The sequence below is a fragment of the Microtus ochrogaster genome, chromosome 7 (assembly GCF_000317375.1).
Source record: "Microtus ochrogaster isolate Prairie Vole_2 chromosome 7, MicOch1.0, whole genome shotgun sequence".
Taxonomy (NCBI): Eukaryota; Metazoa; Chordata; class Mammalia; order Rodentia; family Cricetidae; genus Microtus; species Microtus ochrogaster.
Window position 1 is genome coordinate 81410482 of NC_022014.1, and position 17180 is coordinate 81427661.

Genomic DNA, 17180 nt, shown 5'->3' on the forward strand with positions numbered 1-17180 from the left:
GAGATCTACCTGCTTCTGCCTCCCAAGTGATGGGATTAAAGGTGTGTGCCACCACATCCAGCTTGTCAACAAGTTTTTAATTCTATGGTGTTCATGATAACACATAGACGTTCACTGAGAATCTAAAACCACACCATGCCCATTGTCCACAGAAGGGTCCTAATCTGAAGGAGAGCTGCCAGCACCTGCAAGATTCCTCCTTGTTGGGTTCTGTTAACATGTTGCGGTCCTAGCTGCCTCAGGACAATCCCTCATGCCATGCGAATATTTACATACTATGGATGGATTCACTTTGAGCCCTCTCTGATCTGTGAGCTCGCCACAGTGAGCAGAAATGAACCCACAGCCATCAACATCTATCTTCTGAGGCTGGAAAAATTGACTCGGGATCACCAGAGGGTTACAATCAGGCCACCCTGTCCTTCAGGGTTCTGCAGTGACCTGGGGCCAGCAAGGTCCTACAGAAAACATGGAAGTTTAATTTGGGGGTGGTTTCTCCCTCCTGGAGCTAGGAGATGGAACAGGAGCCTTTGCCAAGATTCTGCCAGCACAAATCAAGGGTTGGGAACACGCTGATACTGTAACTAGATTGGGATCAACCAAAGACAGAGATACACGCTTTAAGGCTACTAGCATCAAGGTGGGGGAGCCCCCACAGAAAGACCTTCCCCACCTCCTAGATGTGCATGCAGTAACTTCAGGTCTAGCTGTAAATGTCATCCCGAGGTCATCTGCCCTGCTTCATTTTGTCACGGTAGAGTTACACACCAGTCAGTTCGAGGATTATAAAAGATACATCATTCTCTCCCAGAATAAACCCAACCTGTGAGGCTCTGATGTCTTTTTCCAGTCTGTCAGGAGGTGGGGGAGCTGCAAGGTCTCTTTGTTAAGCTCCCCAGAAAACAGTGTGCCACCACCTTGTCATTTACACCAATTCAGCTAGCAGAGTTCCCATTCCATCCATAACTAGACCCTGTGGCTGCTGCTTGGGATCAGTCTTTTTGTCCCTTTATAGTGGACAGCATGGCACCCGCAGCTGGTCAGCCTGGCCAGCAAAGGCTGCTTGCCTTTTGTACCTGGATTAATTTATCTTTAACCCGGAAAATCAGTCCAGAGAATGAGGCGTGCCCCCACTGCCCCAATTCGACACCCTCAGATGGGGACAGAAGATTAGCCACATGGTCCCTGGCCTTGTCCTAGGACAGCTGCCATCGGGTGGTTTCTCTGTCCAGGATGCTGTCCTTGAAGAGCAGTGGAGTCTGAGTGTGGCTGTGGAGGGCGCAGGAAAGACTTGGAGGGACCCTTGTTCCTTAGAACTGGCTGGAGGAACTGCTGTGGACGGTGGATGGTGAGCAACATGGAGGCTTAGCCCTGGAGCACTAAAACCTCTGCCTCCCAGGCTTGAGGCCAAACCTCAGAATGCGGGGGGTACAGGCATAGGTTAGCACCTCAGCATGCGGGGATACAGGTATGGGTGAACATCCAGGTGTCCCAAGGAATCAAAGACAGGTTTGGTGCCCACAAGTCCTCAGGTAACAAGGACTCCAGCTCTGCCTTCTGTCTCTGGCTTTGTGGTGTCACCCTTCCCATGGCTGCCACCTCAAGGTGCCCTCTGTAGATGGTTGAGGTCATCCACTGAGCTCTGCCCTGCCTTGTCCCCTCCATGTCCAGCCACTCGGCATTAGTGAAAAAGACCTCCAAACCCCCTCTCTCCCATTTCCCTAAAAGGGAAAAAGGGGCTGTCATTCAGTAATTAAAAACAGTTTTGTGCTGGTGACCAGGATTGGGCACAGCTTCTCTGCATCAGCAGCTGAGGCCAGCCCCTCCCACATGCACTCCCAAATCCTGTGATCGATCCCCTCACAGGCAGCAACTGGGCTTTGGGGGAAGGGCGGGGGGGGGGAGTGTGAAACCAAGCAGGGCCCCAGCCTTCGGGTAGGGCTGAGCCTACTCAGGATGAGGTCAAGACCCACTCATCTCTAATAACTCAGGCCAAGGCGAGCAGATGGGTGTGGCGGAGGGTGAGGTAGAGAGGGGAACGGCAAGAGGACTGTGGGGCATTCAGCTCTGGGCCACACCACCGATGGACTGGTGCCTGGGAATATGCCAGGCCTGCCTAGCAGCAGGCTCCCTGCCCACCGCTCAGATTCTAGCATGCTAGCACGCACAGGAGGGCGGCTGTCCGCTAGATGCCCGTCTCCATGGAGACCAGCTTTCCATCTCCATATCCTGCCCATTGCTTTGGCTCTTCTCAGGGAGGGCGGTGGCGCATCTATATGAATGCGCAGAAGGAGGCTGCAGCGTTCTTGGCCCAGCCCTCCAGCTGCCCCGTGCCCCCCAGGACCCTGGCTCCTTGGCTCTAGGCCTGGTGGGACCAAGCCACGCCCTGCCACCCGTCCTTTCCAGCTGTGGGCCAGTGAGATCTCTTGCCAGGGCCTTAAGTGCGGCCCTTCCCATTCACGTGCTGCTGAATCATTTGAAAAAAATGCGTCCCGCTCCTGGGAGGGTTTGCTGAGAACAGTGTGGCTTTGTGGAGGAGGCTGCTGCTCGGCAGTTTCTCCGCCAAGGAGCCAAGGGCCTCGAGGAAGCCAAGCTCAGCTCTGCAAATCCCAAACCCGGGTAAGCTGGGCAGTAGCCTGGCAGGGCTGGAGGCAGAGAGAGCCTAGAGAGGTCCCTGGGGTATTCTGCCCACCCCTGTAAGCCATCTCCACACAGCCCTGAGGAAGGGGCTGGGGGGACATGACAGCAGGGGAGGATCAGGATCTTTTTTTCCATTCAGCGGCGGCTGCTGCTGCAGTGGAGGCCAGTGGTCATCTTTCTTCATCCGCTCGTTTCCAGGAGCAAATCTAAGGCGACCTGTGACCTCTGCTTCAGCGCTTAGCACTGACAAGCCCTGCCCACAAGTGGGACACTAGCGCTTAGGGCTCTGGGTAGAGTCAACAAACCATGTCTGAAGGGAGGACAGCAGGACGTGGGTTCCTACTTCCCATCCCCTCATTGGTACAGCCCCACCACCACCACGCCATGGTGTATGGGAGGACCTTCAGGACAGCTCTCAAGTCTCCAGGCATATGGCCCGGGACCTGCTGCTTCCCCAGACTGGCTCCTCTCGTGACTCGCTGAAAGCCGGACCCTGTCTGGTCTCAGAGGTCTGCACTGACCTCTTGTCATTTCCTACTTACTGGAGGGACACTGCAGGTTAGAGAAGGTCCCTGCCCCACTCCCAATTTCACACCCCTATCCGAAACCCATCCTCTCAGAGGTATGGAGTCCTGGATGCTGCCTGTGCATGGGGTTCAGTGGGGACAGGTGACTGAACCAATCGTGCGTCCACAGCATCATCATGGTCATGACTGAACGGTTCAGCCAGTGTGGTAGCGAGCAGGGCAGGGAAGCCGACTGGCTGTGTCTCCATCTCTCACCTGTTGGACACTCTGGGCATGCCCCCCCTGTGGACAGTGATATTGATGCTGTCCTTCAAACCTCCTGGGCAAACACGGTGCCTGTCCACCACTTGGTCAGCCCCAGATGTATCTTGAGTCCATGTAGACTGGAGAAGAGGCATGGGGCAGAGACACGCAGAAGTAGCTTGATGGTCAGGATCCTGATAAAAGTGGTCCCTAGCAGGAATAAAGATCCTGCACCCACCTTCCCGTGTGAGTACAGACACACAAAGTCAGGGAGCAGCTCAGGGGTGCACAGTGCTCTGCAGAGGTATGTGGGAGAGAGCCTGGGTTCTCCTGCTTCTGGGCAGAAGCTACACACACCTTCCAGTGGTCCTGCCTCCTCCTCTGCATTTCAGTCAGCTGGAGACTGGACCAGGCAGCTTGTAGACCTGGAGTATGAATACTGCCCTCTCCACCCCTGGTCAGAACTGCCATATGTGAACTAATGTTTCAGGAAGGATTTGAGCGGTGCCAGCAGGAGTCAAAATTGGCCCCCTTTGAATACTTGTGTCAAGAATGAGGGAGTTGGTGACAGAGAGGGCTGCAAGTTGGGCACGAGGGGAGGAGATAGAGTGTCAAGGTTGGAGAAGGTCAGAGCATTGGCCCCTTGGGTACCAGACTCTTCATTCCTGTCACTGTCTATAGGACACAAGTTCCCTGTGGAAGCTTACGGGTGAGAAGAGTGGAGGGGGCTGGGAGACTCCAGGTTGCACCTGAGGACTTCCTTTGCGTTGCCACTCAGACGTCCTGATGTGAGTGAAAGAGTAACAACGGGGTCTACGTAGACTCCCGAGCCTCCGAGGGTGAGGTGGGAAGTAGCCCTGATAGCTCCTTAGGGAGTCATTGGGAAGTTAAATTCTTCGGGTGAGGAGATCCTCGGGATTGGACTCACTACCCACACCACTGACCCGGGCCAAGGCTTCCCCACCCCTCTTTAGCCTTCTATAAGACATGGGGAGAGGGCAGGGTATCTTCTCATCCTTGCTACCAAGGGACAGTGTAGGTGTTACTGTCCGGGCAGAGATGAGTCACCGTCCACCGTGTCTCAACGCCCATCCCTACACCTACTTTTATCTCAGTGTAGCCAAGAAGGAGCGATTCCTTACTCAGAACGAGGGCCACAAATACCATCTTTGCACATGGAAACAAAAACAGTGGGCTCCGGGAAGATGCGTCTGCTCACTGGGCTGTGGCTTCCAACTAAGTCGGGAGGCTCAGTTACGCAATGTAAGGTTCAGTTGTGACCACAGCTTTAAGCTAAGGGGTGCCACAAACACACACACTACTCTTTGGGACAGAGGCGATGCTGCAGGGTGTCCAGACAGCCCTGAGCAACAACTGACGGTCAGGCACCATGTGGGAAGAAAGTACGATGACAGAGAAACAAAAGGCAGACCTCAAACCCTGGGAGAGAGAGTCCAGCCAAATGAGCAGCATGGCAGAGGAAGCCTCAGTTTCAGGATGCTCAGAACCGCACACAGGGCCAGTGTTTCACATCTTGCTATAGGCCTGGCCCCTGGCCAATGCTCGCCACACAAGGCTACTCATCGCTTGTGTTTTCTGCTAGCCACAAGTTACATGGCCCTCATGTGCCATCCACGGCTTACCTCCTGGGACAGAGCTGTGGACAGGGTCGGGGACAGAGTTTGGTACTCAGTATAAGTGAAAAGTGTCAGGAGAGCAGATGAATCTCTTTCAGGAGAGATGGCGCCAACGGGAAGCAGAGGGGTGGTGAGCGGAGCCCTCCCACCTACGCCCCAGCTGCACGTTTTCATTTGCAGCTTCCAAAAGCGTTTTAAACAAGAGCTGGTGCCAAGGCTGGGGTTAGATTCTGAAAGCGCGTCTCAGCACCAGACCTGATCCAAAGGTGCTGGCAGCACAGCCTCTCTTTCCAGAAAGGGGCACAGACGAAGCTGGGATCCTGGAAGACAGGCTTGGACAGCTCACGAGATGATCCTGCCATGAGGAGGATGAGCAAGCAGAGGTTCTGGACTTGTGGCTGGACATCAAGAGCTAGACCACAGCAGGGAAGAGGAACCTCAATCCCCAGGAAAAGCACCCATGACCGACTGTGTTCAACACACATGTGTATGTTGAAGGGCTCAGCAGGTGCATGTCTAAGACATGAGAGATTAGGAAAGGTAATCAATACATGGCAGAGGGCCTGCTTTTAGCTCCCCCTCCCACCCAGGTTGTGGGTTTGGCTGACATACTTAACGTTGTTCATTATATTATCTACCAAACACTTAGGAGATAAATATAGCCCTTTATGGACCAATATTTCTAATGAGTCATGATCAAATATGATCAATCAAGGTATCTGGAAAACGGCCATGAAAGAAAGATGGGAGGAGGAAGGGAAGAAATGAGAAAAGCTCCAGAAACTAACAAAGAGCCACAGTCAGCAGCCACTGTCTTAGCCAATCAAATCTCATTGTACTTGCCATGCCCACTCATGACTACGTGCTCTAAGGCAGACCCCACTCCCACCAATGCTTCAACTGCAGTGTTGGGGATTGAACCTAGGGTCTCATGCACCACACCCTACTTTATGCTGCTCTAAGCCTAGCCCTTCCACAGCAGCTTTGGGGCTGCAGAAAGAGCCCAGCAGTGGACAGAGGCTGATTGGCAGAGCAAGCGCTTTCACCCTCTCGGCTCTGCAGAGAAAAGTATGTTGGTTACTGCCTACCTTGTATGAGCTCCCCACAGCCAGGTGGCTGCTGGTTCAGAATGATCCCCAATCTATCCAACATGTGCTTCCCACAGCCAGGTGGCTGCTCGTTCATTTTGAAAAGCTAAGAGCAGTAAACTTAACACCCAGGTCTTCTCTCCCACCCCCACCCATCAGCATTGGCCCCATCATCACTGGGTGACTGTCACCCAGCTGGGCGGGGATTTGCCTGCTCCCCCCACCCATAAAGGTTCTAAGAATGCATACATTGTGAAACAATGTTGGCTTTGTCTTTTGGTGTTCAGCTGCCTTCTAAAGGAGAGAGGTTTAGCTAATGGCTCTGACACTGTCTCAGCCAGAGGCCAAGCAAGCTATGATGTATCTTTTGAAACTGTGCCCTACTGACCCTGAATGCCCCTAAAAGCCCAGGGTTTGGCTAAAACATCTCAAGAGCAGATTCTACCTGGGGTTTCCATTAAGTACACACAGCCCATAAAAACAGACTCCATCTGCAGAACGTGGGATAGACTCTCTCTCTGGACCCCACAGGGATTCTGCTTCTGTGGGAAGGAGTTTGCCAAGATGGTGAATAAACAGACTTAAGAGATACAGGCATGGTGCAGGCAAAGCGGCCATCAGGGATGTATTTATCTCGGGTGGGTCTGCCTTTAAAATGTTTTTTGAAACTCTTGCAAGCGTTTCCTGGCTTTATCCAAAAACTGCTTGTGTAACTTGTTTTGCTCTAAAATCTGCTGCTGGAGGTCATGGATCATCTGGCTCTGTTTGTCCTCTTCAAGAAGGCCATTGTCCAGGGAAGTGTTTTTGTCAGAGGCTGGGGCCGGGACCCCAGTGGAATAAGACTTGAGGAGAGCCAAACGCATCCTTCTGCGTTCCCTGCGTTCTTCCTCTAGCTCAGCCTTGTAATGGATTTCCAAGCTCATGTTGGGGTGCTCTGACAGCTCCAACAATGTCTTTTGCCTTCTCTGCTCCAACTCTGCCTTCTGCTTTTGCCTCAAAGCCATCCAGCTTGCTATAGAGCCATCCTGTTTCTGCAGGTAAGGCTTAAAGCTTTCTTCCTCTGCTGTGGCCAACTTGGGTGGCTCCCGTCCTGACTCTGGGTTCTCTGAGAATGAGTCATCTTGTTCGCTAGATGTTCCTGCCTCGGGAACAGGTGTCAGGCTTTCAGGCCTTAATAGGTGCTTTGCCGTGGTTTGGTACCTGGGGTATTCGGCCTCATTTAGCAACTGTTTCAAATTGGTCTTGGAACACATTTCAGGGGCCTCCGTGTCTGACGGGCTCCCATCCTCCCCAGCAGTCGTTTCTGCCTCCTCTGTACTCTCCCCTCTCTGGATGTCGCTGCTCTCGCCCTGAAACTCTGAGCAGCTCTGTTGCTCATCTGGATTCTGGTCTATCTTGAACTTCTGTTCCAGGTGCAAATTCAGATGTTTCTTCAGCTTCTGATTGGTGTTAAACAATTCTTCGAAGGCAGACTCAAGCTCTTTGTGCCACTGATTCTTATCGGTGTACCTGCACGGCGACCCCTGGGTTGTGGTCTCCTGTCTGAAGGTGGAGCTGAGGAGCAAGGGTTTTTCTAAGTCAGCTGTTTTGCCCTGCAGACTCTCATCTGTAGAGTTGTGATTCACGTTCTGAGCAAAGCGTGAAGACTCCCTTCTCATCAGCCGCCTCCCCTCCCGGGGTACTTCCTCCACGCACTCAGTTTCCCCAGCCCCAGTCAAGAGTGGGTTGAGCTTTACCAAGTCTGCCCCTCTGCTCACCCGAGGGCCCAAGGGCTGGTAGCCGCCATTGCTCTTACTCGAAGGTACCCGCTTCCCTTTACCCTTCTCACAGGGGTTTGGGACCCGGACTTTGGTAGAACCCCGTCTCTCTGAGCGTGTTGCTTTTTTCCGGGACTTAGGGTGTTGCCTGGGGTGCTCTTCCCGGCGGCCCTTCTCCTCTCTAAATGCTGCTCTGTTTCTCTCCTTAGCCCTCATGTGTTTTGCTGTTCCTCTATGGCTGTGTTCGTCCAAGTTGAAGTTGTTTCCCGTGGCCCGTCCTGTTGCTTCATCCAACAGACGGGCTAAATAGAGGCGTTCCATGTCTCTAACCTGCTGCAGCCGGGCTTCCTGCCACTCTGCCTTCAGCTCCTCAGCCAGGCGCTGCAGCTGCCGCGTTTTCCACTGCTGCAGAGTGACGTCACCCTTGTCTGGGACTTGTGTCAGTTCAGGCTTCTGCTTCAAAACTAAGGCTTCCTCATCAGAAGAGGAGCTCAGCTCGGCGGCTTGCTCCACCTCTCTCTCCATTTCTGTGAGTTTTGCAGACACACTTGCAGGCAAAGGTGGCCGTAGCCAAGGAGGAGAGGCTGAGGGGTCCGGGGCACCCGCAGAGACGATGAGAGAGTCACAGCAAATCTATAAGGCCAGGAGGGCACAGGCCGCTCTGGACAGCTGGAGAAAAGTGTGCAAGACCCTGGAGACAAGTGTGCAAGGAATTCTCAATGCAGGATACACTCGAAAACACGCCCAGCAGATCTCTCCTCTGCCCCTGCCCACTAGCACCCGGTCTAGCCTGAACACTCTGGATAAGAGCCTGTGGGGGCATCTGTTTCCTAAGAGTGTGACTGCAGATGCCATCTGCGGTGTTCAGACATAAGTTTTGGTCATCACAACCGGAGGCAGAAAGCGCTACCAATTTGGCTGGGGACAAGCCAGGGACGTCACTAAACATCCTAAAAGGCACAGGGTGGCCTCCTGACAAAAAAAGTGACAGCAGCCCCTAGCCTGAGAGCCCTCCACCCCAGGAGGCAAAGTTAGGACTCAGGTGTTGGGGGAGGGTTGCAAAAATGGGGCAGGTGAGGACAGACCTAGGAAGGATGGGTGGGCACTATGGCCATGGAGCCTAGCCTGTTGTGAGAGAGCTGCCTGTAGGTGAAGATGAAGGGGCAGGAGAAGGAGGAGCTGCAGGCAGGGTGTGTGCAGGGGCCTGTGTCTAAGGATGTGTGCTCATACATCTGTGTTACACACCTCTATGCCCAAGAGCAGGGGTGTGCAAGAAGGGGCGTGCATGTACATGCATGCTTGTTACTTGGATCCAGTACAAACCAGAGATGCAGGCACATTTATCTATGTGCATGTCATTGAGAAGAGGGGTACATTATGCAGGCATGTGTGTGGGGGAATGCTAGCTTGCTACATGGATCTAATACAAACCAGACAGAGAGGAGAAAAGTATGTTACATTGTATCCTGATACCAGGCTTGCCACCCTGAGGTTATCTGAGGACCATTGTGTGCACCTGTGGCATCGGAAAGGCCCATGCTTTGCCAGACCTTTCTAGAGAAGTTGTGCTTCCCAAGGGGACAGAGTCCTGTGGCCACTTGGACACTATGGTCTGCATGGAGAAGAGCCCCTGACTGCCCTTTCTTTTCATCCCCATAGAAGCAGGCTGACCAGTTCAAGCTGATGTCAGTCACAGCAACCAGCAACCAGCTCCTCTGAACACTGGGCAGCTATGATGCAGGTTTCCTTTTTGGAGGTAGGGATCTCCCTATATAGTCCAGGCTGGCCTAGAACTTGTAATCTTCCAGTCTTCCTCCACTCCCCACATGCTGAGCTTATAGGCATATACCACCACACATAACATAGATCACTTTTTTTTTGTCTAGTAGCCCTGGGAGGCAAAGAGCTATTATCATCCATAGTTCACAGATGGGGAAGCTGAGGCAGGGAGCAAGGGGAACACTGAAACCAGAATATCTAGCTGGAAAGAGGCTAACAGACTCTTTCTGACTGGGTAGACCACAGGGCCTTTGGCCAGTCATGGCCAGTCACATGATCACTGACACAGACATATATGTCCTTGTGAGAGCTCCTTGCTCCAGACCAGGCAATGAGAAGCACTTTCTTAAACCAGCAGCTGATACCACACCCACCAGTCTGCTGACCACCATGGTGACCAAAAGGAGAGAATGAGAAGAAGCCGTGACCCTCAGCTCAGGAGCCAAAGTGGAAATGGTTCTCTGGCAGCTGGGGGCCCACACTCCAAGGACAGGGACCCTTTCCTCACATCACATACAAAAATTAACTCACAGTCGATCCTGCACAGATGTAATGCCAGGTCTAAGATTATAAATGTTTAGAAGAACACAAGTATAAGTATTCGTGGCCCTGGCTTAGGCAAAGATTTCTTAGATCAAACAGGAAAAACAAAGTAGTGAAAGAAGAAATTGATAGATGAAGGTCATGAGAAGGAAAGCAGCATGCTTTGAGATGCCATGATCGAAACACCTTCTGCAGATGCCAAGGTTTTCCAGACACACAGAACCACGAAGAGACTCCGGTCCACAACACTTGACCAGTCCCTAAGCAGACAGCTTAACTGTAAAAGTGGCTGCAGAAAGATGGCTCGGCAGGAAAGAGAGCTTGCTGCGTAAGTCCAACAACTTGGATTCAATCCCCAGGGTCCCGTGAGGGAGAGAACCGACCGCCAGAAGTTCTCCTCTCACCTCTGCATATGCACGGAGGCATGCACATGTGCCCATCATAAACACACAAAAATGATGTCTTAAAAAGATACAAGTAGAGCTGCAGAGATGGTTTGGGTTTAGCTCCCCGCGCTCATGCTGGGGTGGCTCACAAGAGTCAGGAACTCTAGCTCCAAGGATCTAACGCCTTTGGCCTCCATGGATCACGTGTCCATTTCACCACTTTACCCCTCTTCCCCATTCCCCCACTCTCCCATTCCCCCACTCCCCCCCCCACCGGCCACAAGGCCACAATGTAATTAAAAACAATGTTTCTGAAAGAGAGAGATACAGAAAGGCACTTCCCCCAAGAGGACAGATGCACCACTAAGACAGCGCATCAAAAGATGGCCAAGAGCCACAGGCACCAGAGAAAAGCAGGCTGTTACTGCTTCCTGCCCTCAAGGATGGCTACGATCAGGAGCCAGGGAAACTGGAACCCTGCACCCTGGTGGTGGGTGTGTAAAATGGGGCAAGGCATGTTGTCAACAGTCTGGCAGTTTCTCTGTTTCTCTAGGTCTGTTGGGTAACCTGGAATTATCACAGCTAAGTCTTTAGCTAGGAGAAACGGAAGCTCAGAGAGGCTGAATGACTCAGATCCCAGAGCAGCTGGGTGTAGATGGGCGTCTCATACCCAAACCCAAGCTTTACCCACCGGGCACAGCCACAGGGGTGTTGAGAGGGGTGGGGAGGGTCTTTGTCGCTGGAACTATTTTTCTGATGACACCAGGCCCACATAAGGCATGACGTCTGTTTCTGAGCCTGGAGTCACTTAGTCCTTTTTAACAGGCGACAACCACCAAGACCTGCCATGTCTCTGCCAACCAGAGGTGCCCCCAGCCCAGTCAGTGACTCTCATCCTAATGAAGAAATCTTTGGGATAAGCTTTGAAAAATTATAGCTAGCTCTACAGTTCAGGAATCTATGTCCCCATGACAACAGCCAACCACATCCCCAGTGCCTTTCTATGATCTTTCCTGGGCCCCTTTCCCATCCTATAATGTTTATGTTCCTGGGCCCCTTTCCCATCCTATAATGTTTATGTTCTATGATCTTTCCTGGGCCCCTTTCCCATCCTATAATGTTACCAGAGGACAGGGCTCCCCTTGGATTCCTGGAGGGTCCTTGCTGAGCCTGAGAGGGCCATGGGGAAGCACCTGGTCACCTGTTGTTCTCATCAGCAAGTCCCCAGTGTCATCCACAGCCACCACCAGCACACACCTAAGCCAAGTGGGGTCAGCACCAGGCTGCTTGAAGAGAACCCAATGCCTTTGAGCAGTTGGGTAGAGGAATGCCCCATGCCTGCCACAGTGAAACCAGGAACCAAAGTAACATAATCAGAAGCCACACAAGGAACCATAAGATGGGCTCACACCAGCCAGGCAGGGTCCCAGCAGCAGGATATGGGGTCCGGCAGCTGACCTGTGTAGGTTCTGTCTCACTATGCAGGAGAATTATCACAGTGCCCACACCATGTGGATGCCCAGGTCTGCTGCCTCCACATCCATGAGATGAGTAATACAGCTAAATAGTGGCCACCAGGCCTTCTACGTTCTGGGTTTTTTCCTGACAAAGCTGCAGCACTTTCCTATTGCTGGGTACACAGTGGTCACAAGGATAAACCCATCCATTGTAGCCGACACAGGTCAACAACAGCCAAGAGCTACCGCCTTCTAGGGATGCCAAGGTGACCCTGGAAGCGTGTGCCCTTTTAGAGATGCTTAGCCAGGCCAGGTGATACTTGGGGAGGCAGGGCCAAGTGGGGTCAACTGGGTAACCACAGTAACCACAAAGCCAGCTGGTTGTAGAGCAGGACAACTTTTCGTCACTCCCAGGCCTCACACATATCCCCTCGTCTGTCTGGAGATGCATCATGGGCATGGGGTAGCTGAGACTCAGAGAGGTTGAGTAGCTTGCCTAAGGCCAGCCAGCCCCTACCCAGCAGGCACCAAGGTCTCAGATCTCAGCAGACAGACCCTGATCCAGACTCCTAACCTGCAGGAGCAAGAATCAGAGCTGGGAGTTTCAGCTCTGGTCTGAGTTTGGTTTCCTGGCTTCTGCTGAGGCCTGAGAGGAGCTTGTGTGTTTTCTGGGTGTTTCCGTGGGACACAGTGGTGCCTCTGAGTTCGCCAGATATTCCACCTGTTGCCTTTCAACAGCTGGCTCTCTCCCTCGCCCAACAGCAGGTGAGCCCCTAGGACTTCTTGCAAGCCTTCCTATCTCCCATCCACCTCTCTGCCTGCACTCATGGTTCTTCATGAGATAGACGTGCCCACCCCCACATTCTCCACCTGTATCTCCAGACTCCTGCAACTCCCTTGCCTGGGACACCCCACAATAGTAGCTCTCAACAATCTGCACACTCAGGACTCAGACATCAGCATTTTTGGAACATAGAGACTGTTATAGATGAGTAACATGCGCTAGCGGGAACATCTCTACACAGCTCAGCTTCGCAATCTCATGCATGCAGTCTGACACTGCCATATCGCATGAGAGCGACTGGCACACAGCACACACAGCACAACAAAGCAACACTCTGTGTTTTCTTTGGTTCTTTGGGACAACATGGGGGACACCCCAGGGCTCTTAAGATACACAGAACAGGGTTATCTTAAATTAAGTGACACCAAACAAAAAGTGGGTTTAGTAAGTTAATATTGTGTGGCTGTAGCACCCTCAATGCTAGCTATGACTTTCCTCTTACCTCTTTTTTCTTTTAATTTTATTTTATGTGCATTGGTGCTTTGCCTGCAAGCGTGTCTGTATGAAGGTGTCGAATTCCCTGGAACTTGAGTTACAGACAGTTGTGAGCTGCCATGTAGGTGTTAGGAGTTGAGCCTGGGTCCTCTAGAAGAGCAGTCAGTGTTCCCAATTGCAGAGTCATCTCTCCAGGTGCCCCCACCCCACCTCTTTTACAGAAGCCTGGCACCACAAGAATAAATATCTAGCAATTGAATCTGACATAAAAGCAAAGAGGAGTACAGGGACCCGTGGCCCTAGCTGGTGTCAGGGACCCAAGCTTTTGACTCTAAACTCACACATCCTAAAACACAACACTCATGGGGTGGTGATGACCCACAAGTAAGAAAATCAGCTGCCAGGCTCCATCTCAGACGGTTCTTGCGTGGCTCTGTTGAAATTGGGTCTCACTCTAGACTAGTCTATAACTTGAGACCCTCCTACCTCAGCCTTTCCAGGGCTAAGATTATAGGCCTTGTGCCACCAGGCCCAGATCACAGTATTTTTCAACAGAGTTTATACCTGTTGTGCCAAATCTGACATGACAAAATGGAAGAAAAATACATCCAAATCACACCAAATTCAGCGATCAGTGTGGAGGCTTGGGAGACCAAAGAACTGCCTGTGGCTGGGAGCCACATAGATGCCCAAAGCACCAGTATGGTTTCTACCTGCAGCCAGAAAAGAATCTAGCCTGTTCTGGACAGCCTAGACAGCCCTGGACAGCCTTGGACACAGAGGGACAGAGGGACATTGTGGTCATAGTACTGTTGCACCCTGTCTGCACAGCCAGGATGCCTCAGCAGCAGAAGAGATGGTCTGTGCCATTGAGAATGGTACCTGGACCTAAGGGAGCTTAGCCAACATTTAAGATGAAGACAATGGTCAAGGTACAGGAAACTAATGGACAGACGTGGGTCTATGACTTTAAGGAATGAGGCGTATCAATGAACGGACGAGTGACAAGGTCACAAGATAATTAATTAGAGGCACAAGAGGGACCGAGGAGATGACTCAGTCAGTAAAGCTCTTGCTGTCTCAACATGAAGACCTGAGTGTGGGTCTCTGGCACCCATGTAAAGTAGCTGGGCACGGCAGCTCATGCCTGCAACCAGTGTAGGGGAGGCAGAGACCGGTAGGTAGATCCTCTGGAGCTCACAGGTCAGCCAGTGTGAAAACTGGTATCCAAACTGGTGAGCTCCAGGTTCAGTGAGAGACCCTGTCTCAGAGTATATGGTAGAGAGAAAGCAGGGAAGACAGCTGATATGAGCCTCTGGCACGTACAAAACCCAACAAACAAATCAAAAGCACAGTGTGAGCCAGGTCTCGTGGCACACGCCTTTAATCCCAGCACTCGGGAGGCAGACACAGGAGGATGGCCAGCCTGGTCTACAGAGTGAGCTCCAGGACAGCCAGGGCTACACAGTAAAACAAGAGCTGAGAAAGAACAGCTGGACGAAGTTTTGGAAGAGCAAGGAAGAACCAGACGTGGATAACTTTCTCCCAGAAGGTTCTGGATTAGGAGGAAAGCAGGATGGAAGAAGGGGACACCAACAAGGAACTCAATGACGAAAGCCAGAGGCCTCCGCAGGCCTGAGGAGCATGGAAGAGTCTGGGTGGCATGCTATGTGCCCAGGAAAGGATCTGAATGCTGTTGCCTCAGTCCCTCATCTGTGAAGTGTGTGATGGCAGCCTCTCCCATCACTGTGAGGACCACCCAGATGCACTGCCAGTCATGTAGGGATAGGGTGGTACTTACCGTGTGTGTCTCCAGATGACCAAGCCAGACCACCGAGGAGGACACATTACAGGGAGGCAAGGGCTGGTCGGGCAAAAGGAAACACGTTCCAAAGGGCTGTCTTGAAATCATTGGGTAAGCAGTGAGACAACCATCGCTGGAGGCATCCAAGCCAAGCCCAGGTGAAATAAACATCAGAAATGTTTTTAACCCTATTTCTCTGAGTTCTAGCTTCTATGCCTCAGAGTGTGTTGTCCCGTACCCCGTTTCTGGCACTTCCTCACCTAGCTAAGGTCTAGAGGGGTCGTCCCTAAAGTTGCTGGGCTGGGTGGAGTAGCAGAGCCACCAACTCCGCTAGGCGAGGGCCTGGTGAAACATAAGCCCTGCCTAAGATCATAGCAGGTTTTTCTCCAAATCCTAGGGGTGTGGCTACATATCAACATTTTACCATCTCCTCAAGCCCCACTGGGACCGGGTGGGCTCTACCAGGTTAAGAAAGTTGGGCAGCCAGCTAAGGGGGTGAAGGACAAGCTCATATTTCCAAAGATATACCTTGTTGCAAAGCTGACCTCTGACCTCAGAGTTTGGGCATCCACCAATCAAGAGGGGCACTTACAGTTGGCACCTTACTAAATATAGGGGTGGTGCTCACCGCCTGCTTTCCAAGTCCCTAGCCAGGTCAGGGGCGCCCACACCAGCTGCCACTCTTGCTCTGCCATGATGTCCCTCCCACTCCTCAAGGCAGCTAGAGTCTCCCCAGGCTGCAGCCCCTACTCTCTGCACCTAGTCATCCTTACAGAACTTGGCCTGGGCATGGGGCCAAGAACCCCCCTCCCAGAGGAGAAGGGGCAGATATCACACTCTTACAATCTTGTCTTAAGGTGGTCCACGTGGGGTCTCAGGGGTCACTGACCCAGGTTAGCTGGAATCACCACTCCCCAGCTCTTTCAGCAGCCCAGTATCTGCCCTGGCTGGTTAACTATGGGAGGCTGTTGCCATGGGGACAGCAGAGCTGTTGTGCTGTGACATCATCCGCAGGGGTGAGGTCAAGGATAGAGACAGAGCAGTGAGAGGATGAAGGTTCAGGGGAGAAAAGCAATCACAGAGTTGTCTAAAGCGGCAGGGGTCGTGAGCTTTCTGGAGGTGCCTGTTTGAAGAGGTTTTGACACACAGAGGCCATGCCATACAGAAACTCTCAGATCACAGCCACAGCGGCATGGAGGGCACCCTCCCTCCCCCAGCTGACAACATCACGATCTCTCCCTCCACCCTAGCTGTCGGAACACTAAGATGACAGACTTCAAGGTCTCAAGGACAACTTCTTCCCACACCTTCTTCCACAGAGACAGCAGCTGGCTGGACTTGGTCAGAGGGCTTATGGGTTACTTCCTAACAGCTCTGGGGACTCTGAGGCAGGTGAAGGAAGAATCTTAACTCCGCCCCCTTTGTCACTCATAACCCTACAGAACTCAAAGTCTGACATGCTTGACTATGTTTCTAGGGCTGGAACATCCCCTAAAAATGGGACCACTGGACTGTGGTTAAGTTTGCGGAGTGTGGCTTTGATAAGGAGTCAAGCATTTCCTCTATGGAGGAAAAGTGAGCTGAGGTGTGGGGCTCTCGGAGAGCATAAGATCAGGACAGCTGATCCTGGAACCCAGGACTTTGACTGGGTTGGATGAGCTCTGGGAGGGGCCACTGACCGCAGTGGGACTTTCTCCACCAAAGCCGCCTGTTTTTCTGGTCCCTTTTCTCACACCCTGGTGATGGTTTATTTTCTATGACAACTTGACCGAGCTAAGGGATACCCAGCTAGACAATGAACTAAGGGACACCCAGCAAGCTGGTTAATCTAGAGCCATTTCTGGACACAATTAGCTTTGAACCAGGCTTCCTGGGCTACCCGGAGCAAGCTTGAGGGCCCAGAAGAAGGGAGCATTCTTTCTCTGCTCGGGCGTGGACCTTCATCTGTTGCCTACGGCTCCTTGTTCCCCATCCTTTGCTCTATAGGCTCACTCCATCCTGGCTCCCCATCCTTTGCTCTATAGGCTCACTCCATCCTGG

At 52.4% G+C, this 17180-nt stretch overlaps 2 protein-coding genes across 2 annotated transcripts in view; both read right to left on the minus strand.

The window, feature by feature from the left end:
• Timp2 (TIMP metallopeptidase inhibitor 2) overlaps positions 1–17180 on the minus strand; it is a 50951-nt gene that overhangs the window by 21792 nt on the left and 11979 nt on the right. The window lies entirely within an intron of this gene.
• On the minus strand, positions 6603–8463 carry Cep295nl (CEP295 N-terminal like). The gene has a single exon (XM_005350812.3). The coding sequence runs from the start codon at positions 8415–8417 to the stop codon at positions 6786–6788; it is 1632 nt and encodes a 543-aa protein (XP_005350869.1). The 5' UTR covers positions 8418–8463; the 3' UTR covers positions 6603–6785.

Bases quoted from the DNA above. Each gene is read 5' to 3' on its own strand.
- Cep295nl (XM_005350812.3), bottom strand. From the start codon at position 8,417: ATGGAGAGAGAGGTGGAGCAAGCCGCCGAGCTGAGCTCCTCTTCTGAT.